The following is a 22,889-nucleotide window of genomic DNA, read 5'->3' on the forward strand; positions in this document are numbered from 1 at the left end:
GCGGTGATGATGTGATGAGGCTGTCAACATGTCAAGGCCACACCGCACTTGGCTCACCCGGCGAGCGTGTTGTTGCCGCGCGACACCAGATTGTGAGAGTCCGTGGAGGAGTTCGTGCGGGACATTGCTAATTTGATTGGATGCCCAACGCACATACATTTCCCGCTCGCTCTCAAAAAATTCTTCGCTTTAGGGTGCTGGGACATATCATTGGGCATCCGCCTACTACTCCTCATGGAGATCTACGTGTACCCGTGCCTCAACATCCCGGTCACCCTTTTCATATGCCCGTCAATCACTACTGTCCTGAAGAGCTTATTCCTCAAGATTTCGCCCGAGCGGTACGAGAGTCCGAACGCCACTGCTTTCGCTTACGTTGCGGAAAGAGGGCACACAGATGAGATGCGCGAAAGCCACAAGAGCTATGACCCTGCGGCCCGAAGGAAAAAAAATCACTGAAGGAAAACAAATTGCCGAAAGGGGCAGTGCACAACGCCAAGACACATACGTACACATGTCAGGAAATAGCCGTCCGCGGACTCCGCCGGCGGTGCTTTGGATGCCCCCCCAAAGAAAACAGGACACGGCTTGCGAGCCACGGCCGCAGTTACGGGCGCAAGTATCCACCACACATGCGTGAGTGGGGGGTTCCGAGGGCAGCGGTGACGGTGAGGGATAGGGCTGCGCTAACGTGCACTCCGGCGACCCCGCGGCGAACCCACGGCAGTAGTGCCGTCGGTGAGCGGCGAGCGACGGTATGGTCCGCGGGAGCTAAGGGCAGACGGGCACGGAACTCTTCACTCTTTTTTATTGTTTCAAAATCACACATCTTTCTCTCGTCTTCGCTGATCCCATACGTCATTTCCCTGATCGGCTTCCGAGCAAACCGAGCGAGCGACCCTGAATGAACGGCGCACGGTCGACGCGTTCGTTGGAAGGGAAATTAAACTTTTCGTTGCCCATCCATGTGGATGCATGACGGATGCCGAGACTGAAGGTGTGGCGCAATGGCCTTGAGCTTGGCCTGTCCATGTCTTGGGTCCTTAGCCGCGGTAGTAGTGGTTGCGAGGGAAGCTGTGCTGCAAGCTGGCCAATGGATCTGTTCGGTTTGAACGCGCCTATGGCAAGGGAAAAGGAGGTCTGATCATTCTTTACAGAGTAGCCTTATCCCCACACCTTCCAGGAATCCATGAAGCCTCTGTGTAGCTACCCCATGATGATGCGTGATAGTCGCTACTAGCGGTTTCCAGAGCTAGGGTTCGAAAGCGCGTCCATCTCCGCAGACACCCCACAGCAGGTGCTGTGAAAGGAAGGTCGGGTTGGCATCATCGCTATATCGAGTTAAGCTTGCATATAGACAGCACTCTTCAAAGGTTCGAGAGCATATAATGGGGGCGTGCGCTCTCTATATCTGCCTGTATTATTAGTGAATGTGGATGATGATGGCCGAGGTCCACAGTAGGTAGATTTCTCTCTATTTTAGGAAGGCTTAGCTTCAGGTACCCATGCAACAGCTCCTTCATCCCCGCTTCACGCATATGTACTATGTAGTAACGTTGCATGTTAGCATCATACGGCTTAATTTTTCGTAAATCATCACCGATTACTCCCCCAATCAGTAGCACCAGATCCATGACTGAGCGCTCCAAGGTCGGAGCGCTCTCGATTCCAGTAAGCATCCCAGCTCATTCTCTTAGTGTAGTGGACTTGCTTAGTTCCGCAGCTAATTAGTACGGTCATCCTAACATCATCTGCGCCTCTATTGTATGTTCCACAAAGCACACCTCGTCCATCCCAGCGAAGCCAACGTTTGCGACGTGTACCTGTGGAGTATTTAGCAGCATCCCCACAGTTTCTAAGAAGGGACCAGTCTGCGGCACCAACATGAGGCACGCCATGGTTGCGTAAACGACTAGCCGCTGAAGTGCAGTCTTGCTGCCTATCACTAACACATTTTATTGACTTCTCGAAATCATTTGTCCTTGATTTTTCGTTCCTCTCCTCTATAGACCACGCAAGCAAACCGCTTTTTGTACCATCACTTTCTTATGGCATCTAGTGCAGCAGACGGAGAACCTTGATCAGGTCACCAGAGACACCCATGGCAGTGACATCACCGCCAGCGCCGGCACCCTGGATGATCAGGGGCTTGTCACCGTAGCGCTTGGTGTAGAAGTTAATGATGTTGTCGCTGCCCTTCAGGGCGGCGATGGGGTGCGAGAGATCGAACCTACGTTTTCGTTAGCACCTTTGTTACAGTGACGCGGGTAGAGCAGCAGGGAGTACTCACTTCTCAAGGCCGACCTTGACGCTCTTGGAGGCAACGTCGATGCTGCCAACGAACCTGACAACCTTGCCCTCCTTGGTTGCCTCATCCTTCAGTTTGTCCATCTCACCGTCAAAAGCGGGGAGCTTCTCCAAGAACTCGTCGCCGCTTGAGCAGCTCTCAAGTTCCTTGGGGATCAAGCTTTGGACCGGGAAGCTTGTGGGGCTCTCGACGGGCAGGCCGGCCAGGCGGGCAAGGATGGTGAGCTTGCGGGCAACGTCGAGGCCGTTGAGGTCGTCGCGCGGGTCGGGCTCGGTGTAGCCAAGCTCCTTGGCTTTGCGCACCTCAGCGGAGAACTGACCACCCTCAGCACCGCCGGCGGGCTGGAAGCTGTTGAAGAGGAAGGACATGGTGCCGGAGAAGACACCCTCGATCTTTGTCACCTCGTCACCCGTCTCGACCAGCTCCTTGAGCGTGCTAATGACGGGCAGGCCGGCGCCCACGCTGCTCTCGTGGAAGACGAAGCCACCCGAGCCCGTGCCGTTGCCAGCCGCGCTGTAGATGTCCTGCCACAGCGCATGCGTCGATGAAAAGGCCTTCTTGTTGGGCGTGACGATGCTGACACCCTTCTTCAGGAAGAGAGGGTACGCGTCCGCAAGGTCCTGGTTCGAGGTGTTGTCGACGAGGACGACCTTGCTGGGAGCGGCACCCAAGTAGTCGGCGAGCTTGGCCGGGGGGAGCGCAGCAGTGTTGGAGGCGGCGAGGTCATTCTCCCAGGTGGACAGGTTCAGGGAGCGGTATTCGGGGCTGTGGAGAACCTTGCTGCTGCGGGAGAGGAGGATGACGGAAAGGTAGGTAGGCGCGGTGGATGACTGGGAAAAGCGCGAGGCAATGGCGTGCAGCTGGTTCAGGAAGCACTTTCCAACACCGCCAACGCCTGAAGAGAATGTGTCAGCCCGGATCGACGAGATTGAGGGCCATGGTGGGGCCGGAGGCGCGCATACCGACAACAGCGATGAAGACCTGGCGGGGAGGAGACATTGTGATGGCAATGGGTATTTGCGAAGATTCAATTGAAAGCAACGAGACGTGAGAGACAGGAAGTAAGGGGACTCTGCGTTAATGGCGTCAGTGGAGCGGTTGTTGCGGTGACACAGCGGGCGGCGGGGAGCTGCTTTAGAAATTGACCCCCGAGCCCCGCTGTCGCCCGCCCCGCTGCGCTAATCTCCCCGATCTTCGGAGCTCCCTTCCGCTCCGCTGCCAACCCTCAGCCCTGCGCATCATCCGTCCACCAACGCCGCGCCCGCATCCCAACCTACCAACCGCTCCGCTCTTCACGCCGCCATGTCCTCCAACAATAAAGACGCCTCGCTCTACGGCATCCCGCGTCCCAAAAAGGCCGCCGACAAACAGGCCACCTCGTCTACCAACCTTGCCTTCGCTTCGCAGCTCTCGTCGCTCATCTCCGCTGGCTCCTCGTCATCGCAACCCAGCTCCGCCGGCCGCGCGCGTCCCAAGAACAAAGACGATATATTCACCGTACACAACAAAAACTCGCGCAAACGCGCGCTGAAGGATCTCGACGATACCGACTTCACCCAGCGTCACAGCACCTCTAGCGAAGCCCTTGATGACGCGACGTTCAAGCGGTCGAAGCGGAAGATGGAGGAGAAGGCGCGCTTGTACGCAGCTATGAAGCGCGGCGACGTCGAGGATGCGGACGAGCGCTACGCCGTGGACTTCGACCGCAAATGGGCCGAAAAGCACGACGAGGGTGATTCGGAGACATCGTCGGATGAGGATGCGGGCAGCGAGCCCGAAGAGCTTGTAGAGTATGTCGATGAATTCGGCAGGACGCGGCAGGGCACCAAGGGGGATGTTGCAAGGGAAGAACGGCGCAAGAAGTTGATGCTCGACGAGCCAGACCGCTTCACCGCGAGGCCGGCGATGCCGACGAATATTATTTACGGCGATACGATCCAGACTGCGGCATTCAACCCGGATGAGACGATCGCAGAGAAGATGGCAGAGATTGCAGCGAAGAGAGAGGATACTCCACCAAAGGATACACATTTCGACGGTAGGGCAGAGATCAGAAACAAGGGAACCGGCTTCTTCCACTTCTCGCAAGATGAGGAGGAACGTAAGAAACAGATGGAAGAACTTGAGAAGGAACGGATAGAAACTGAACTCAGGCGAGCGGAGAGGGAGAAGAAAAAGGATGACAGGAAGAAGGAGGTTGAGGAGCGGAGAAAGGCACTCAAGGAAAGGCGATCGAAAGCACAGGCAGACAGGTTCCTCGATGGTCTGATGGGTGAACTGGGAGATAAGGCTGGACAGGATACGGCAGGCTCGAAAGATGGAGAAAAGGGAGAGGCCAACGCTGAGTGAGTGAAGCACGCAGGTCCAGTGAAATCACGATAACAAATTTTGGCGCCACCCTGTGAAGGACTAAGACAACAAGTCGATGGGAGGCCAAACTCTTGAGTGGAGGACCATGTTGCCCCTCAACAAATGCACGGGTCCCACCTCCGGTAGAAGAGCAGTAGGGTGGTGATTCAGGAGAAGCCACTATCTCATAAATCCGTGACAATCCCAAGTGGAAGAAGAGGGGTTGGGCACAGAATAAATCGAAGGTGAGTATGAAACGCATACTGGCAAGTAGTTTCTTCAGTACCGGCGTCGATTCTAGTTTCAGTCCAGCATCGTAGCCAGGCCACAGCTTGCATTCGATCAGTGAATTGAAGCACATAAATAGCCAAATCGAGGAAATGTTCCTACTGTCATATGTACGGTATTGGTCCACAGCCGACGAGTGCGCTGAGCCCTAGGAATATTCGGTTCCTCTCTTTCCAGCACCTGTGTTCCACTGCCTTGCGCCTTCCCCATGACCGATGTTTACTGGCTGCAGTCAGGATCTGGACACTCTCCATCATCCTCGTTATCTGAGAACCCCACAACTTGGGGATTCATGTTGTAAATGCAATCCGGACATCCCGTCGACACGCACCTGCCGCCCGCCGCCACCCTCACTGCGCCGCCATCCTTATCCACCACCTCCAGCCGCTGGAACCCGGCCTTCAATCCCTCCACCTTGCCGTAGTTCAGCCCAGCCGCCAACTCGACGCTCCCGATCTGCTCGCCGTCGCTGATCAGGTTCGCCTTCCACCCCTCGCCGTCGTCGCCGACAACGACCGCCCAGTTCAACACGTCCTCGCCATTGTTCCAGCCGTCCGGCTTCGCGTACACGCCGCCCTCGCCCTCGCGCGGGCACGTCGTCGACTGCAGGATCGTCTTGTACCACAGCGCGCCGGTGACGGTTTCGTCGCCGAAGGGCCGCAGAGCGGTGGCGGACGAGGCGTTCGCGCGGAAGGCGGCGGCGAAGGAGCCGATCAGGTGCTGCCAGCCGCTGTGGGGCGCGAGGGCGGTGGTGGCGTAGCGTGCGGGATCCGAGTCGGTGTTTTGCTCGGGCCAGAGGTTGCCGATGTAGTGGGATTCGGGGCCATCGTTCTGAAGTGGTGAGCGTCTTGAAGTGTGGGGAGGACAGTGGGGGTAAGATCTCGGAAAGGAACGTTGTTGGGTTGGGAAAGGGGCGTTTAAGATGGGCTTCGAGGAGCTTACCCATGTGATGACTTCAGCGTATTCAGGGGCTGGACTCATTTCGAGAATGTTCTTCATGCGTTCCGGAAGGTTGAGCTCGCCGGCGCGGTAAAGGTTGGTGTTGTACTTGACATCAGTCAGCCACGCACTTCTCAGTCTCCATCAGTAGCCAGGATCCATGCTTACCGCATTCTTGTACTGCAGAGGGCTCAACGCTGCCAAAAACGGAGCAAGTCAGCCACAACTTCCGAACCATCACGCACACGGGGCAACACATACCAATCATGTAATCCTTGCCCCTGGCCTCCGCCGCCTTCGCAACCACCTCATCCGGGCCCGTATCACCAGGGAACGCGCCGCCGAACCCCGCGCGCTCCGGCCACGCGGCTTCCCAGCTGAACAGGCCGTCCACCACGCCGCCCCAGTACGCCCACCACCCGTCCGCGCCGTCGTAGTAGCCCGCCGTGGCGTCAAAGTCCGGCACAAAGTAGACGGCATCGGGCTCAGCGAAGGCGTCACTGCCGCGCCATTGTTCCCACGTCTCGTTGGTCAGCCCGCCATCTGAGTAGGTGCTGACGAAGGGGTAGGAGTTGGGGCTTGGGCCACGTGCGTACGCAGCGTGTGGCGTGTATTGTTTGAGCAGCGCATTGTAGTCAGAGAGGGTGGCGCCAGCGCCACCAGCCGCGGCGAGGTCGAGGCTGTGTGGTGGTGTTGCGTTAGTGACGGGTTTGAAGGGAGAGGCAGTTTGGGCGGATGAAACTTACGAAAAGAGCAAGTGAAAGTCAGGGTGGTTGGAGGCCGTGTAGTCGAACATGTAGGAGATGGTGTCCGTCGCCCAGGACTGCCGCGGGTCGCCGATATTGAGCGCGAAGCCGTCTAGGCCGGCAGCTGCGGCGTCATCGATGTCCGTATGGACATGGGCCTCGCTGGTGGTGCCGACCTGAGAAAGGAAGAAAGGTAAGTCCGGTTCACATGCTCTTGGTTAGGCCAGCCAGAGGAGCTTGCGAGACCCTAAGGTAAACAAACAAAAATAAACGAGAGAGATGGGGAAGGGGTGTAAAATATTATTTTGGAGATACCGTTGCATGAGATGAATGTGCTGAGTGAGATGGGATGGTGAAGTATCACAGAACTGAGCCAGCGCGTAGAGAAGGGAGTGGCGTCTGCTGACGGGGACATACCATATAGTGGGCAAAGACGGCTTTAGCATCGGCGGCATTGGAGAAGTACACAACGGAACTGATAGCAGTCATCAAAGCCGAGGTGACTTGAAAAGAGTACATCGTTCCAAACGAAGTAGGACGCAGGCTGTGCAGGTATTGAGAGGACGATCAGAGGCGCTTCTGATACAATAAGGAAGCACATTGCACATTTCGGGAGTTAATATATGAGTTGCACAGAGGAACATGACGTTGCAAGGCTGACAACCAGCTGACAGGGACACTGGCGACCCTGGGCAATATCGGCTTTGAAAGATGCGCGATGCCCCCAAAGGAGCCAGTCAAAGATCTCGAACCTTGACCTTTACTCGGGCCTCTCTTCGCCAAGGAGTCACGTCCAGCAACCCCGTGCTTCCGGCGGTAGCTACCTTCTCATTTCTGCTAAGCTGGTTCCTCACAGACGTGGCCGGTGAGCAAAGTGGGAGACAGTGCAGCATGTCAACGCGGGGAATCATTCTTTAGGCGCTGCCGATGACAGGTGTCATATGCATGAGAGGATGTAGCAGGGACGGGACGCATCACGGCATGTGATATTCCGAGCGGTTGCCTCTTCCATAAGCTCATTTTTGTGATAGGGGGTCGGCCAAGGAGCACTCTACCAGTAGGAGTGGCGAGAGAGAAGATTTGGGATGCAAGCAGCTGACGTTGCAGGGCTCGTGCTTCCGTGCCTGCAGAATTACTTCAACTCCCGACACCACTGGAATTTCGGCATCGAAGCGCCTCGAGGACATGTAAGGGCAGGGACTAGGATGAGATGGATTGAAATGTCAGCGCCACAGTAGTGCAAAACAGGGACATGCGAGCTGTCAGTTTCAAACCGGCGTCAGTGGCTCTCCATGTACCACTGGGATCCAGGAGTTTTATAATCTTGATTGGACAAGGTATGTCTTATTCTGCGAGGAGATGAAAGTCCCAAGACGAGACAAAGCAACCATCATGACCTGAATGCGCTTGACAGTGCAAAATCGGACCCTCCGGCGAGAGCGATACACTCCGAGCCACAAACCATAAATCATCTGCATGCAGTTATTCTGAAACGTGGGATCAGCCGGAACAGCACGCCAGGGCCGAGTGTCGGGACCGAGTGTCGGGCCTGGAGTACGTGACTGCCAACTCCACCCGCTCGGACGTCATTTGTCCAGTGCCGCGCTGCCACGGCAGCATGGGTGGGAAGAGCTGACCAACGGCTCACTATCGGCTAAGGCGACATTTTCATCTTTGTGTCCACGCGCCTCATTGTTCTGGCACAGCGGGCAATCTTGTTGTTTGCCGGAGGAGACGCGCTACCTGCATAGCATATCCAGGGGAAGGGGGTCTGAGTCCACTCTCCTGCAAGATGGGGAGCCATCGGCAAAGCACTGGCGTACTTCGGAGCAGAGGTGGAGACGGGCGATCCTCGAGCCGGCTGGGCTACGGAAACAAACTGCATGCACGCGGGGTGCAGAGAAGCGGCCAGACAGAGAGTAGTGCTGATATCAGCTGGACGGCTCGTATGTCTGGGGGATGGTAGAGTGGGACAGGTGGTCGAATGGGAAGAGAGATGAGAGTGACGTGAAGGCGACTTGGTAGGCAGGAGACTATGAGCTTGTAAAACGTCTTCGTTCGAGACGTCGCGGCTCTGGGGGACATCTGAATATATTTTGAATTTCCAATCAAGATATCGGCATACTATATCATGTAGCTGAGCCTCCTTAGCCGGTTGGCCTTCCTTATCGTATCCGACGAAAGTGTCAGTGACTTACTTTCCATGTACCAGCCCTGACCCCGCCGGACAGACGCCCCAAACCGGCTCGGACCGAACCGTGTCCACGACCACCATTGGCCGGACCAAGCATCGCGGGACGGCAAGTGAGTGGGGGGTTTAGGTAAAAGAATAGTGTTGCGCCTGGCTCCACGAGACAGAGTTCCGGCACCTGATGCTTGCACGCTCGAACTCCTGTTTTGCCGGAATAGGTGCATCTGCCCTATAAGCATTGCAGATCCAGCGCGAGACGCGAGTCGCGCCTCCACATCAGGCGTCGCGCGGCAACCCGCCAGGGATGCTTATACTACGTCGTGCAGGGGTTGAGGTCATGACCCTGGCCCTGGCGCGTGGCCCTGATTTTCCTACCACCTCAACTTGCTACGCGGTAGCAGAAGCTGTCAGTGATGGTGATCCACAAAACACTGGCCACGCCGCCGCCTGTCTCACTCGTGTGGTCATCGCTCCCCGTGTTCCAACGTGCCTTGCCATTTTCCCTACCCCGCAATATGCGAGAAGGATTCGTCACGCTTACTTGCGCCAGCCTGTGGCTTCGTTCCTGCGGCATCACGTTCTACAGCGCCAGGATAAATCGTCATTGGTCGTATCTCGCGCCGCCTGCTGACAGCAAACCGAGCTTAAACGGCCGTCGTGAAAACCTTAACCCTAAGCCTATTTATTGGGTCAGCCTTGCAGGTCTTCCGCTGTCCGGAACAGGCAGGTCCTGTAGATCGTCACATGTGATGTCAGCAACCACAACAGCCGAGGCCGCGTTGTAGTGTAACCATGGGTTGCAGAAGTCGCCCTTCTGGATGTCACGAGAGGCATCACGTTCTTCCGTGGTTGAAATTTGCAAGTTCACACTGGGCTCTAAAGTTTCGAGGAACCATAAACATAGACTTTAGATGCTCGCACAAGTGTGGCCCAATCTCACTAATGGGGTAAGTCTACAAACAGGTAATTTGCACCCCACCTTGATAGAAGCTTTAGTGAAACAGCCATGTCTCGCCCGCTTAGCTCACTGTCGTTAGGCGAATCCTTCCGCAGCGCTCTGAAACACACAGCTGCCATCTCGAAATTTCTCGAGCCTTGGTCAAATTCCACGCTACCTTCTAGCTTCTCTGTGCTCGACAGAGGCGGCAAGCTTCAGGGGGGGGAGAAAGAAAACTAGACGAGACAACACTGGCTCGTAGCTCGTACATGTCAGGGAGCAAGAGAGGAAAGAAACTATCGAATTTCACTTCTCATTAGGACCGCGGTAGAGACACTCTGTCGCGCAGATTAGGGTCCCATGTTTACATGTATGTCAGCATTGGCGCGCGTTCACCTGTCGGCACAATTACAGTCTTTCCGCTTCCCGGCAACCGATCCTTGAGTGGAACCTCCCACTGCCTTCGGCAGAAGCATTCTTCCAGCTCTCTCACCATCCTCTCCGTAGCTCTGATTGACGGGACGAACGGGCAACGTGGCAACGTCAAGACAGTTCTTCGGCGAAACCCCTCGATCCGGAACCGGTGGCACGACAGCGTCATCATAGAAGCGACAACACTGGAGACAGCCTCATCCGCTTCACACCGTAACACAATGCCCCGGTAGAAGCTTTGGAGTAGGTTAGTCGGTATCGCCTGACATGGAGTCTACATCAATGGGAAGGACGGAACCTTCCGAGCAGCACTTGTCTTCGAAGAGGAAGTCTAGGGGAGCACGGGGATACTGCTTAATGATGAGCCCCAAAGCAACCTGTAGACCCACCCTCTTATCGAGCTACTACACGAACCAGCTCCACGTACCTGTGCTACTGTTTGGCTTCGACTGCCCACCTATCGCGTGCAATGAAGCATATGAACGCGCAGTTGTAAAACCCACAGTGACGTTACTCAGCCTGGACCTCGCGCGCGCCGGGGACACGTGGAGCAACGAGTAGGGCGTCCCGTATCGGATCACTGGACGGCGGGGGTCCACCATGTCACCGCCTCGTCCGAGGAGTGTGGAGTGGTGGTGGTCTGGTCGCAGCGGGAGCGGGAAGATCCACACTAGGCCCGATTGGAAAATGAAGGGTCACCGTGGATGACGTCGTCTCCATCTCCCGAAGCCGTTCACTCGTAATCTCGGGTGACACTCTGACCTTATGACGATTGTCCCAGGGCATCGGGAGGGAAATAAGTCAAAACGGAGGGAGAGATGGCGCACCCCTCTACCAAAGACGCTCGAACGTTTGGAGAGATGACAAGGAGTCCGCAAAGCGTGTACGACGGGGGAGGGGGATAAACATTCTGCCGCAAGTGAGACCGGCGTACACGTATTTTCGCTCAAAGGTACAAAGAGAAGCAAGATTTGAAATTAATTTTTTTTAGGTTCCACACCCCCTTGAACCACTTGGTAGAGAGACGCAGGGAAGACCCGGAGATTGCGTACACCAGAAACATGTCATCCAGCGCTCTTTCTCGAAGCCAGGTCTTGAAACTGCTGGAAGGTCTGATATGTCCTAGTAGATGGTGGATGGAGCGGTGGAGGATTGACAGAGTAGGTGCTGAGGAAATATCGAGATAACATTTGTACAACATGGCCATCGTATCTACGTTTCCCAACAACAACCATTGGAACTTCCTGGCCTTTTTCCACCTTCCCCGGGGTGTCTCGACTTGATGGTTTTCAGACAACTTGCTGGCATGCGAGGTGTGAGGTTCCAACGCCCTCTGCTTCCGACACCCAACATTAGGTGGCCAGATATTTGGCGGTTTGCTTCCCCTCGTAGTGAAATAGGAGCCGTGAAAGCTAGAAACGATGGACAGATCAAAGGAAGTTTAGGCTATAGAGATTGCCAAGATATGAGGGTATAGAGTAGGAAAAGGTGTAGATGGAGAGTACCACGTGTGGATGTGTGGAGTGTATGCAATTCCGCACTAGAAAAAAGCAGTAGTAACAGTCTGGACCTTTCAGTGCTAGAGGCGCTCCGAGGGTATAATGAGAATCCAAAATAAGGGTAAACCAAAATTAGACAACTATGCGACATCCGCGTCTTCGCGAGAGAGCAACCGTCGTGCTGTAAGTAGCGGCGCCAGTTGCCGGGATTGCGCGGGTGATTGCGCCTTCCGATGCGGTCGAGTCTCCGCCTGCCGGCAAGCCCGGCAACATCATCAACGTTTCCGTTTATTTGATGTGCTTGAACATGTCGTCCGCGCCGAGCGATCCGTCGTTCAGATCCGTACCCAATTTCTTGAGGTCCGGCAGTTTAGGTGGAGGTGGGCCCTTCTTTTCGGGCTTCTGCTCCTCAATCGCGCTTCCGTTCGAGATCTCGCCGACCTCGGCAAGGCTTCCAAACATTGTACTCGCGCGCTTGTTGAACCAGCTTCCACTCTTCCTGCGCTCACGCAAGCCCGGCCGGTTTGTGGGGCCGCCCGAAGGGGCCGAGTTCTGCGGGCTAGTTGGGCGATTGTTGTTGTTGTGTCGCAGGCTGTCAGACGAAGACGCAGAGCGGAAGCCGAAGAAACGGCGGACAGAGGAAGGTCTCTTGCTGCTGCCGATGCTCTCAGTGGTCGGTGTCGGGCTCAGCACGTTTTTCGAGCCGGGCGAGCCGGGCTTGGTGTTTGCGGTGGCAACGCTCTCGGTGCGACCGCGTGTCTCGCCATTGGCGGGTCCGGTGCTCTGAGTGGAGCTCTGGCTGGAGCTCTGGCTGGGTTTCGTTTGAGCCATGGGGTCCTCAGACGAGGTGTCATGGGGAGAAGTAGGATGGGACGAGAGTGGCCCACGTCCGGGTGTAGGCGGGCGGCCTGGCGTGGCAGGTGGGGATTCGGGCGGCGGCGCGGGGATGTCGGTCCCGGCTGTGAGAGAGAAGTCGATGGGCTTGATCTCGAGCGGGACAAAGGAGGGCTTATTAGTACTGGACGGCGCCATGATCGGCTGGGATGGGTGGCGTGGTGCGCCGGGTTGCAGCTGCAGGCTAGCTGGGGTGACGGCCGCGGTGGTTGAGCGCGGCGCAAAGGAGCGGTCGAGGGGTTGGGACGCGTGAAGACCCTGATCTGCTGGGGGTGAAGCTGGAGTGATTTGCGCGTTGCGGGGAGGGTCCCGACAGGGGAAGCTAGTCGCGGGCGCTTGAGAGCGAGAGTGTAGCTGCAGGAGCTGGGAGCGAGCGGAGGGGAGGGTGGCGGGAGGAGGTTGGCGCCAATGACGGAGGAGGGGGAGGTGGAGGAACACGCGAGCCGGCGCCTGGTCTGGGAGAAGTGTGGGACGGTGATGGCGTCGGGACGGGCGTGTTGAAGGGAGAGCGAGCCATGGGCAGCGCACAAGGAGGCGGCCATGTGCGCGCGCACTGCGAAAGCACCTGCGAGGCCAAGCGCAAGCGGCGCACCGGCTGGACCCTGCACCGCGCCCAACGGCGATCGGCTGCGCAAAATCCATCGGACTTTTTCTGCGCCAGCCTGTTCCTGGCTGCCAGACATCCCGCATGGCCGACGAGCCCGCGCCCAAGAGAATGCGCATGGCCGAGGACCACGAACGCTTCATGCGCGAGGCCCTGCACATGGCCGAGCTTGCTCTCGCCACCGACGAGACCCCCGTCGGCTGCGTATTCGTGCGCGACGGCCGCGTTATCGGCCGCGGCATGAACGACACGAACCGCTCGCTGAACGGCACGCGCCACGCTGAGTTCGTCGCCATCTCGCAGATCCTCGCCGAGCATCCAGCCAGCGTGCTGCGCGAGACCGACCTGTACGTCACCGTCGAGCCGTGCGTGATGTGCGCGTCCGCCCTCCGCCAATTTGGCATCCGCGCCGTGTATTTTGGCTGCTGGAACGACAGGTTCGGCGGCACCGGAGGCGTCCTGAACATCCATAGCGAGTGCGTGCACGCCGCCCCACATCTGGCCTGCTGAATCATGCTGAGCAGTCCACCCAGTCCGAGTGTCGACAAGCCGTACCCCGTCTACGGCGGTATTTTTAGGGAAGAAGCCATCATGCTGCTCCGCAAGTTCTACGTCCAGGAGAACGTCAAGGGTACGCTGCCGCTGTTCCATGTCCCCTGTCGACGACGCTAATGCAGGGCAGCTCCCGAGCCAAAGCAGAAGGGCACGCGCGAGTTGAAGACGGAAATCGTGCCGCTGGCCGCAGACAACGCGTGAGCAGTGCCGGCCATGGTGGAAGGAGCCTAGATACCCCCAAAATTATAATAGTACAGTGCCATGTCCAGATCCAACGCCGGATGAAGATGCATGTTGTGTAGTCGAGTTCCAACGCCTTGTTATGCAGCGCCATATGTACGGATCCCAGGATCCCTAGAGCTTCCCGTCGTGTTCGCCCGGTAGCCTCTTGACGCGCTTCTGCTCCCAGTCGTCGAGATCCTTTGCGGCAAGCCTCTGTAACACCCAATTGTCAGCATCCATGCAGCCTGGCATGCACCATGCCGCAGAGGTGGCAGCACTCACGTAGTATTCTTCCTTCATATCAACTTTCCTCTTGTTCTGGCCAATGCCCAGCTCCTCTTCTCTCGTCATCTGGCGAACCTTGCGATCGTGTCTCTCATAACGCAGGGCCGTTGCCGGGGTCAAGAAAAAGCTTCCAGCGACCATTGTTGCGATGAAAGGCAGTCCAAATAGGAGAAACGGGTGCTTTTGCATCTGAACACGGTATTTCGCGGCGAAGGTATTTTGAGCGGCGGACCCGCGGAACTTCTTGGCTTGGAATGCCATGGTAGCGAACACTGTATTGTGTGAGGTGGAGCGATATACCGGGGAGTGTGAGGTTTGCGTGGGGCGCGGCGCGAGATGGACGAGGGCGGGTCGCTGTCGCGGAAGCGTGTTGGTTGCACTCACAAATGGACTAATACCGATAAGATACCTCGGTGCCTGCTTATCGCCATGTGACCGCGCGATGCCTTCTCCACGCGCCTCAACGACCCGTCGCCCGTTTCACCACACACACCCAGCTGCACCCCGTTGTCGCGACATGGCACGTTGACCAGTCTAGCCTACCCAGCAACAGCATGGCTCGCAAAGCTGGCGACCCTGCTCCTCGCGTGTCCGCAGACGGTACAGCGGGCTGGGGCAACGGGGTTCCTCCGCCGTCTACCATCGCCGCTCAAATCGTCGACAATCATTCGCGTGCAAACGGGGCCCAGGAGCCTCAAAACAATGCCCTTTTTGGCCAGCTTCTGCAGGAGTTCCTGACAGACCCGTCTGCGGAGGAGTCTGACGTGCGACTCAATCTCCAGTTGGTTTCTGTCGTCGTCGAAGCCGGGTTCAATGCTCTTCTCAAAGAGAATCCTTTCGGCCGTGACGTGCTGCTTTCCCAGGCCAGGGATGGTATGTCCGTGATCAGGATAACCATAGAACGGAACCCAGGCCTGCTGTTCTGTCCTGATCCAGTCGCTACAGACCATGCTACTCATCCGCCTCTTGTCGCAAAGCTTCTGCCCATCATGTTCTCTCTTTTATCCCGGCCGTCCCTTCAATCACTCCATGGAGAGTTGCGGGAGCTTCTACACTCGTTCATCCAAGTGCTGTCTACAGACCGCAGAACATGGCTCGAGGCAAATCTCTTGATCGAGACCTATCAAGCATCCATCAGCGGTTTGGTTCCCCAGAATTGGCACTCCAACCTCTTTGCTGACAATGTCTGTAGCTATCCTCATGACGCTGGAGAGTCAAAGCTTGGCCCCACATGCACCTCTTTTTTACAAAGTCACCCTTCCTCCACCTAACACGGTCTCACGTTTATTCCCCGATGGACAGCAAATTGTGGCTATTCCTCAGAATTGTCAAATGGAGACAAGCAGCCCCTCACAGGCTGCCAACATTGCGTTGGCGCTCGTGGATGCTATCTGCAAGTGCCTTGGCCCATCTTGGACCACATGCATCGCAGTCACTGTTCAGACTGCAATGCCTGACTGGGTTGCTGACGGCCTTGGTCGTTTATGGGTGTGCTGTAGTAGGCTCAACCTCTTGAAGAAGTCCCAGAAGGATTATGTTGATCTACTTTTGCTCTCGTTTCTCGCAGCCTTAAGATCATTTTCACCACAAGCTACTCCGGAGCAAACATCAGCGATCCTCACCCCCAAGACTTCAACGGTGTTCTATGAGACGCTCTCCGAGATCACTGAACTGATATGCAGTCTACCGGCTTGCTCGACCGTTCAGCTCACACTTTCCGATATTCTTCTTACTACCATTTGGCTCAACCGACCAACAAAATCCGACCAGTTGCCGTTCGAGACCACTTCACCAACCGCTAGCATTTTCAACGAGTTGTTTCTCTCGAGCATAGACTCCATCGCCCAGGATGACACACAGACCGCACTTCTTGAGCACGATCTACGAGTAAGCGCCCTATACAATAAGGCTATCATGGACAAGCACTGACGTCATTTCTTAGAGCGCCATCGCCCTCTGTCTAAGACGCAGGGACTCGTTGAGCGACAAGCAGACAGAGCCTCCAATGTCTTTTCACGCACAGTGGGTGAAGGAGTCTGTCAATCTTGAAGATACCTCATTTCTCAACAAGTTCTCCGAGTTGCTCCTCGAAACTCAGCAAGAAGAATTCCCAGACAACGAAAGACCACGCAAACGACAACGCGTCGATGCACCGACCCGAATGCCGCGGTCAAAATCCTATTGGGACCATCTGGTAATGAAAACGAGCACGTATCTGGGTGATGATAATCAAGCAGGGTTAGAGGGAGTGAGGACTGCAGCAGAGTACGTCCCTATTCATTTGATGACTATCTTCCGTAAGGCTGACTGTCTCGTAGAGAAAAATTTCCAATTCTGTCGGATAGCGACAAGTGCCGAGCCTTGACTGCGTTGATGAGGCTACCTTGTGCAGCCGTGGGCACGCTGAAAGCAAATGTCCTTAGTAACGGTGATATTGTGGACTCAACCTGTACCGTGTGCGACGGCCGAGTTGACAGGACACCCCGTGACTACCGAGCCTGGAATACCGATGGCACTGGACAGGCTTGGAAGGACGTCATAACGATAATGGAGAAAATCGTCAACTGCCCGGAACTTCAGCGATGCAAGGCGCCGCGAATCTTGGCTGCTACATCAATCAAGAACTTACTGAGTCACATCAATGACCGGGAAGCACTCAGCCTGACCAAATCTCCGCTTGGACAGTGGTGTATGAAGTCATTGAAAAGTTCACTGAGAGAACTACGCATTGCTGCAGGGTAAGTATCCCCCTGTATTCTGGAAGGCTTGACTAACCAATTCCAAGACACGCTCTCCCGGTGTTTTTACACGACGGAGTTCCGGAAGACATCCGGCAGAAAAACCGCATAAGCGCTCTCAACTTCATGGTCCAAATCGCAGACCGGAATGCGCTTGGTGAACAAGAAACCCTTATTGTCGCGTGGGGGCAAGTGGCCAGGTAACGTTTTCAATCGCGATTACTGTTCGTGCTACTGACAAAAGCAGAGTTTGTGGTGATGATGAACTCAACATTGCGCTTCTGCAACTAGTCAATTACCTCGGCCACACGCACCCCATGATATACAGCGTGGCATACCATGAGGTAAGCTGGCGTCTCTAGCATCCAAGTGATAGCGCTGACGTTCAACAGCTTCAGTCTCTGGCGGATTCATTCAAATGCAAGCCAATGGAGATGCTAAGGCCTTTTTGGAGGAACGTCGGCTTCGAAGTATTCAAGGACCTCTGTGTCCGACCGCAAAAGGCCCAGTTACTTTCGGACCTCCTTGAGACTGGCGTAAACCAGCTTCTCCTACTGACGCAAAAAGATGTCCTCCCGTACCTTGTCCTCATGAAGAAAAAGGACGTCCTGAAGCGAATTGCAGCAGCGCGGCAGACGACCGTTCAAGACATTTGCTTACAGCCGAAGGAGAATCTCGCTGCGATTTTAGCCACACTGCTCATACATCCCGCTGATGACGTTGAAACATCAGCTGCTGCGCTCTTGTGCGAATCCGTGCCGGGTCTTGGGAAAAAGGAATTTACCGAATTGGTCAAGATCACACCCACTTATGTTGCCTGTGAGATTCTTAAGGCCTCAGCCGGAGAAGAAGGAGCAAGGAAGAAAGAGGTGAGTTCAGCTAGGTAAACAGACACTACAAAAAACTAACGGCTCCAGATTCACCGGGCGTTTTGCACGTTTGCTACCATTTGCGAGCGACGCAGCGGAGCCTCTAGTCGCCAGAGTACCAAAGAGACAAAGGTCTTGGGCCAATTCTTCGAGACCAATATACTCGGAATTATGGCCCACTTGTCGAGTGCCAACGACAGCTCGAAAGCACCGTCACCGCTTTCGGAGCGAAGCAGGAGCCTCAGCGCGATCGAGGATCTCATTACCTTGGCGGGCACCCATGTCAGCCCTGCGCTACCTCAAGTTCGCGCATGCCTCCAATCGGCTTTTGACGTGCCACAGTTGTGCAACAAGGCATTTTCCGTGTGGGCGTCTTTAATTAAAGCTGTGGAGAAGGACGAGGTTGAACTGTTGATCGACCAAACCTTTTCTGTAGTGGTTCGATATTGGGACTCGTTTACACCAGACTCCCAAAAGAAGGCCTACAGCGTCATCTCAGGCATTGTCCTTGAGCACGACGAACTACTTCAAGAGAGGATTGACATGCTCCCATCTTTGCAGTCTATTCCTTTGTTCAGCAAGACCGAATCCCGAATCAATCAGTTCCGGGTAAAGTCTTCGGTGAACCGATTTGAGGCTTTCACGAGGCGCTGCCGGGATGAAAACGCATCGGTTGTCGCCCAAGCCTTGAAAGAACTCAGGCTGTACCTAGAAACCAACCAGCAGTTCATCCACGAAACAACTGTTGCTCAGCATCCGAGTAACGTGGTGGCCCAACTTTGCCGCTCCATACTGGACGCATCCGTCAGGTTCACTGAAAGTCGTTCTGAAATTGCCATCCTGGCTGCGCAATGTCTTGGTCTTGTGGGCTGCTTAGATCCGTCTCGAACAGAGACGGTGCGGCCAAGGCGGGAGATTCTCGTGCTGTCGAACTTGGAACGGGCAGATGAAGCTATCGAATTTATCGCATTCATGCTGGAGTCGGTGCTGGTGAAGGCCTTCCAATCGGCCACCAATGCGATATCGCAAGCATTCATCGCCTATGTGATGCAAGAGATGCTCAGGTTCTGTGGTTTCAGCAACGAATCTACTACCTACCGCCCGCGTTCGTCGCAAGGAAGCCCACACTACCAACGCTGGAATGAGATTCCCGAGACAATCCGAAGCACACTCACGCCCTTCCTGAGCTCGAAGTATGAGGTCAAACGCAGGGAAAACCAAGTGCCCACTCAGGAATACCCGATCTACAAGCCAAAACTCACCCACACCACGTGGCTGCGAGACTTTGTTCATGACTTGCTACTACGACCCAAGGGAGACAACACACGACAGATATTCCCGACTCTGTCAAAAATTATCCGAGGACATGACTTGGCTATCCCGACATTTCTCCTTCCGTTTACTGTAGTCAACGTCATCCTCGGGGGCACTGAGAAGGAAGTCGAGAACATCGTCCAGGAACTGGTCCTGATCCTGGAGACGGGCATAGACGGGTCAGGGCCTGAGGCCGACACACTGAAGCAGTGTAGCGAGGTAAGTTGCCGAGATTCCGGCATGTCTTTCTCCACCCGTGCGTACTCACTCTTCCCAGAACGTCTTCCAAGTGCTCGACTACATGTCGAAATGGCTGCAAGAAAAGCGCAAGCAGCTGAATGAGAACCGGCTGCTCGCCTCCAGGTCCGGAAGAATGCCGCCAGAGCTTGATGAGCTTCAAGCCGTTTCTCAGATCAGTAGCATTGAGCGCGTTCTGCACGCTATACCGGCTGAAGTTATATCTCGCCGCGCCGTGGAATGTGGCTCCTACGCTCGTGCTCTTTTCCACTGGGAGCAGTACGTGCGGCAGAAGAAGGAACAAGCGGAGCTTTCCAAAGAGCCCATTGATCAGGAGAATCTCTACCAACACCTTCAGTACATATACACTCAGATTGACGAACCAGATGGAATAGAGGGGATTTCGGCCCACCTGCAAATTCTCGACCCGGCCCAGCAAGTCCTGGAACATCGCAAAGCTGGAAGGTGGACGGCTGCACAGAGCTGGTACGAGCTGTCTCTGGCCGAGAAGCCCGACGATCCAGAAATCCAGTATCAGCTCCTCAGTTGTCTGCGAGAGTCCAATCAATATGACTCGCTACTGGCTCAAGTCCAGAGCTTCCAGACGTCTGTGGGATCGTGTGCACCCAAGATTCTTTCGCTCGCGGCAGAAGCTTCATGGGTCACCGGAAAGTGGAGGGTGCTGGGAGACCTCTTATCTACTGCGCCAGCTGGTTTGCAAGAGTTCAATGTTGGTGTCGGTGATGCCTTGCTGTCGTTACGACAGAAGGATGCGAAAGGCTTTGTCGCAAAGATCAACGATTTGCGAGAGTCGGTCGCCCGAGGACTATCGCCTTCGACCACGGCCTCGCTTCAGGCATGCCATGACCCGATGCTGAAGTTGCACGTTCTCTATGAGATTGAAGCAATCAGTGGAGGTACTGAGTCCTCACTGAGTCGTACAGACCTTCTCAAGAACCTGGATCGGCGTCTTGATTTCTTGGGAGCATATACCGCCGAAAAGCAATACGTGCTGGGGCTGCGACGGGCGGCCATGCAGCTCTCATCACGTGGCTTCACTGGTCTTGACCTTGCGTCTTCATGGCTTACAACATCAAGGTTGGCCAGGAAGGCAAATCAAAGCAACACGGCTTTCGACGCAGTCCTCCACGCAACTCGACTCGGGGAGAGTGAGGCCAAGATCGAGCACTCTCGGCTTCTTTGGAAGGAAGGGCACCACCGGAAAGCAATCCAGAATCTCGAGGGTGCGATCGCCGCCAACATTTTCTCGCGTGAGCAAACGCCGATCAATGCCGGAGATAGCATGTCGACCACCGCGACTGATGAGCAGCGCCTGATTGTCAACAAGCTTGCAGCACGAGCCTACCTGCTGAAAGCCAAGTGGCTGGATCAGTCAGGCCAGTCGGCTTCAAGCAGCATTGTCCAGTGTTATCACACTGCCATCAAGCTCCACAACAGATGGGAAAAGGGACATTATTACCTTGGCAAACACTACAACAAGCTACTCGAATCGGACAAAACGCAGCCAAAAGTCAGCTTTTCCACCAAATGCGGCGAAACTGCCAAGCTCATCATTGAGAACTATCTTCGATCCATCACATTTGGCGTCAAGCACCTTTATGAGACGGTTCCCAAATTGCTAACTTTGTGGCTTGATCTTGGTATGGAGGCATCTCGGGACCGCTTGCCAAAAGAGTGGGAGAGAAACCGGCAGCGCTACGAAAAAGAGGAAGACATCGTCGTCGTTCGTGCTCTCCGCCTGGACGCGATCAACCAGCAGATCAAGAAGTATGTCTTGGACAGGCTACCGGCTTACCTGTTCTATACGGCGCTGGCGCAGATGATCACGCGCATCAGCCATCCGCACAACCAAACGTATGAAGTACTGTCGAAAATCATTATCAAGGTCGCGGATGCCCATCCCCAGCAATCGCTCTGGAGTCTTCTTGCTGTGGTCAAATCGAAAAACCACGATCGAAGTTCTCGTGGAGCACACCTATTGACCAGATTGAAGGAGTTCAGCAAGAAGACCAAGACTAACTCATCAGGTCCAGATGTGCGGACGTTGATCGTGCAGGGAGACAGGCTCTCAGCGGCACTACTGAATGCTTGCGATGCTGCATTACCAGACAGGCAACAACGCGTCAGCCTGTCCAAGGATATGGGTTTCTCACACAAGCTGGCTCCTTGCGGCTTGGTCGTGCCGATCGAGACAACGTTGATCGCGAGTCTGCCTCGCAACGCAGAGGTTGTCCCGAAGGCATACAGGGCTGCGTTCTCCGGGAATGTCATTACCATCTCATCGTTTAGCGATGACGTTCTTGTACTCAGCTCACTCCAAAGACCTCGAAAGCTGATTGTTCGTGGTTCGGACGGTCGGGCTTACGGCCTTCTCTGCAAGCCAAAGGACGACCTCCGGAAGGATCAACGATTGATGGAGTTCAACGCCATGGTCAACAGGGCACTCTTGGGTGACGTCGAGTCTAGCAAGAGAAGGCTCGACATCAGAACCTACGCAGTCACGCCGCTGAACGAAGAGTGCGGGGCTATCGAGTGGGTCGAGGGACTCAAGCCCATGCGGGACATAGTCCTGAAGCTCTATCGCGAAAAGGGCATCAAGATCGACTACGGAGACATCCGGGACAAACTCAAAGAGTCCATCAGCAAACGAGAAAACATACACATCTTCACCGACCAGATTCTCGGCCATCTCCGGCCTGTTCTGCACGAGTGGTTCATCGAGTCCTTCCCCGAGCCCGAGGCCTGGTTCGCGGCGCGCCTCAATTACACGCGCTCGTGCGCCGTCATGTCCATCGTCGGGCACGTGCTGGGGCTGGGCGACCGGCACGGCGAGAACCTGCTGCTGATCGAGGAGGACGGGCGCATCTTCCACGTCGACTTCAACTGCCTCTTCGACAAGGGCCTCACGTTCGAGAAGCCGGAGCTCGTCCCGTTCCGGCTCACGCACAACATGGTCGATGCCATGGGCGCGTACGGCGTCGAGGGCCCCTACCGCCTCGCCGCGGAGCTCACCCTCCGGCAGCTGCGGCAGCACATTGACACGCTGATGACCATCTTGGAGACGTTCTTGTACGATCCCACGGCCGACTTTATCGGGAAGAAGAAGAGGTACATCAAGGGAGTGCCGACCACGCCCGAGGAGGTGCTGGAGAGCGTGAAGAAGAAGGTGAAGGGGTTCTTGCCCGAGGAGACGGTGCCATTGAGTGTGGAGGGATACGCGAATGCGCTGATTGAAAGGGCAAGGGATCCGCATAACCTGGCGGCCATGTATATCGGTTGGTGTGCTTTCTTTTAGCTACGTGAGGGCTGTGGCAGTAAAGGGTGTCGCGATATCACTTTTCAAGGCCTGCGGTCTACCACATCTTACTGCTTCCTGGGCCGTCTACATGTAAGTATTTGCTGGTCTTTTCCCTGATTCGATTGGGGCAAAAGAACAAAGTAGTCATTGTCATAATCCAAAG

At 55.5% G+C, this 22,889-nt stretch overlaps 8 protein-coding genes across 8 annotated transcripts; 4 read left to right on the plus strand and 4 right to left on the minus strand.

Annotated features, from left to right (window-relative positions):
- Positions 1 to 2,055: 2,055 nt before the first annotated feature.
- Positions 2,056 to 3,307, minus strand: HOM6 (Homoserine dehydrogenase; the record flags this gene model as incomplete). The annotated part of the gene is made up of 3 exons (XM_066772496.1): positions 2,056 to 2,230; positions 2,291 to 3,203; positions 3,271 to 3,307. 3 exons carry the CDS (start codon positions 3,305 to 3,307, stop codon positions 2,056 to 2,058), a joined length of 1,125 nt encoding a protein of 374 aa, XP_066637775.1.
- A 303-nt stretch (positions 3,308 to 3,610) lies between these two features.
- SLS55_000993 (uncharacterized protein) lies at positions 3,611 to 4,657 on the plus strand (the record flags this gene model as incomplete). Its single annotated transcript, XM_066772497.1, has 1 exon — positions 3,611 to 4,657. The coding sequence occupies one exon, from the start codon at positions 3,611 to 3,613 to the stop codon at positions 4,655 to 4,657; it is 1,047 nt and encodes a 348-aa protein (XP_066637776.1).
- Positions 4,658 to 5,164: 507 nt separating this feature from the next.
- Positions 5,165 to 7,119, minus strand: SLS55_000994 (uncharacterized protein; the record flags this gene model as incomplete). The annotated part of the gene is made up of 6 exons (XM_066772498.1): positions 5,165 to 5,776; positions 5,888 to 5,992; positions 6,053 to 6,081; positions 6,146 to 6,564; positions 6,631 to 6,806; positions 7,048 to 7,119. The coding sequence occupies 6 exons, from the start codon at positions 7,117 to 7,119 to the stop codon at positions 5,165 to 5,167; spliced, it is 1,413 nt and encodes a 470-aa protein (XP_066637777.1).
- Positions 7,120 to 11,977: 4,858 nt separating this feature from the next.
- Positions 11,978 to 12,721, minus strand: SLS55_000995 (uncharacterized protein; the record flags this gene model as incomplete). The annotated part of the gene is made up of 1 exon (XM_066772499.1): positions 11,978 to 12,721. One exon carries the CDS (start codon positions 12,719 to 12,721, stop codon positions 11,978 to 11,980), a length of 744 nt encoding a protein of 247 aa, XP_066637778.1.
- Positions 12,722 to 13,271: 550 nt separating this feature from the next.
- On the plus strand, positions 13,272 to 13,943 carry TAD2 (tRNA(adenine34) deaminase; the record flags this gene model as incomplete). Its single annotated transcript, XM_066772500.1, has 3 exons — positions 13,272 to 13,663; positions 13,721 to 13,818; positions 13,870 to 13,943. 3 exons carry the CDS (start codon positions 13,272 to 13,274, stop codon positions 13,941 to 13,943), a joined length of 564 nt encoding a protein of 187 aa, XP_066637779.1.
- Positions 13,944 to 14,096: 153 nt separating this feature from the next.
- COX16 (Cytochrome oxidase assembly) lies at positions 14,097 to 14,390 on the minus strand (the record flags this gene model as incomplete). Its single annotated transcript, XM_066772501.1, has 2 exons — positions 14,097 to 14,177; positions 14,247 to 14,390. The coding sequence occupies 2 exons, from the start codon at positions 14,388 to 14,390 to the stop codon at positions 14,097 to 14,099; spliced, it is 225 nt and encodes a 74-aa protein (XP_066637780.1).
- Positions 14,391 to 14,803: 413 nt separating this feature from the next.
- Positions 14,804 to 16,178, plus strand: MEC1_1 (serine/threonine-protein kinase M1; the record flags this gene model as incomplete). The annotated part of the gene is made up of 2 exons (XM_066772502.1): positions 14,804 to 15,389; positions 15,442 to 16,178. The coding sequence occupies 2 exons, from the start codon at positions 14,804 to 14,806 to the stop codon at positions 16,176 to 16,178; spliced, it is 1,323 nt and encodes a 440-aa protein (XP_066637781.1).
- Positions 16,179 to 16,254: 76 nt separating this feature from the next.
- On the plus strand, positions 16,255 to 22,723 carry MEC1_2 (serine/threonine-protein kinase M1; the record flags this gene model as incomplete). The annotated part of the gene is made up of 7 exons (XM_066772503.1): positions 16,255 to 16,514; positions 16,568 to 16,987; positions 17,035 to 17,187; positions 17,235 to 17,331; positions 17,380 to 17,856; positions 18,199 to 19,389; positions 19,448 to 22,723. 7 exons carry the CDS (start codon positions 16,255 to 16,257, stop codon positions 22,721 to 22,723), a joined length of 5,874 nt encoding a protein of 1,957 aa, XP_066637782.1.
- Positions 22,724 to 22,889: the final 166 nt, after the last annotated feature.

Source organism: Diplodia seriata (assembly GCF_021436955.1).
Source record: "Diplodia seriata strain FDS-637 chromosome Unknown scaffold_1, whole genome shotgun sequence".
NCBI classification, from domain to species: Eukaryota; Fungi; Ascomycota; class Dothideomycetes; order Botryosphaeriales; family Botryosphaeriaceae; genus Diplodia; species Diplodia seriata.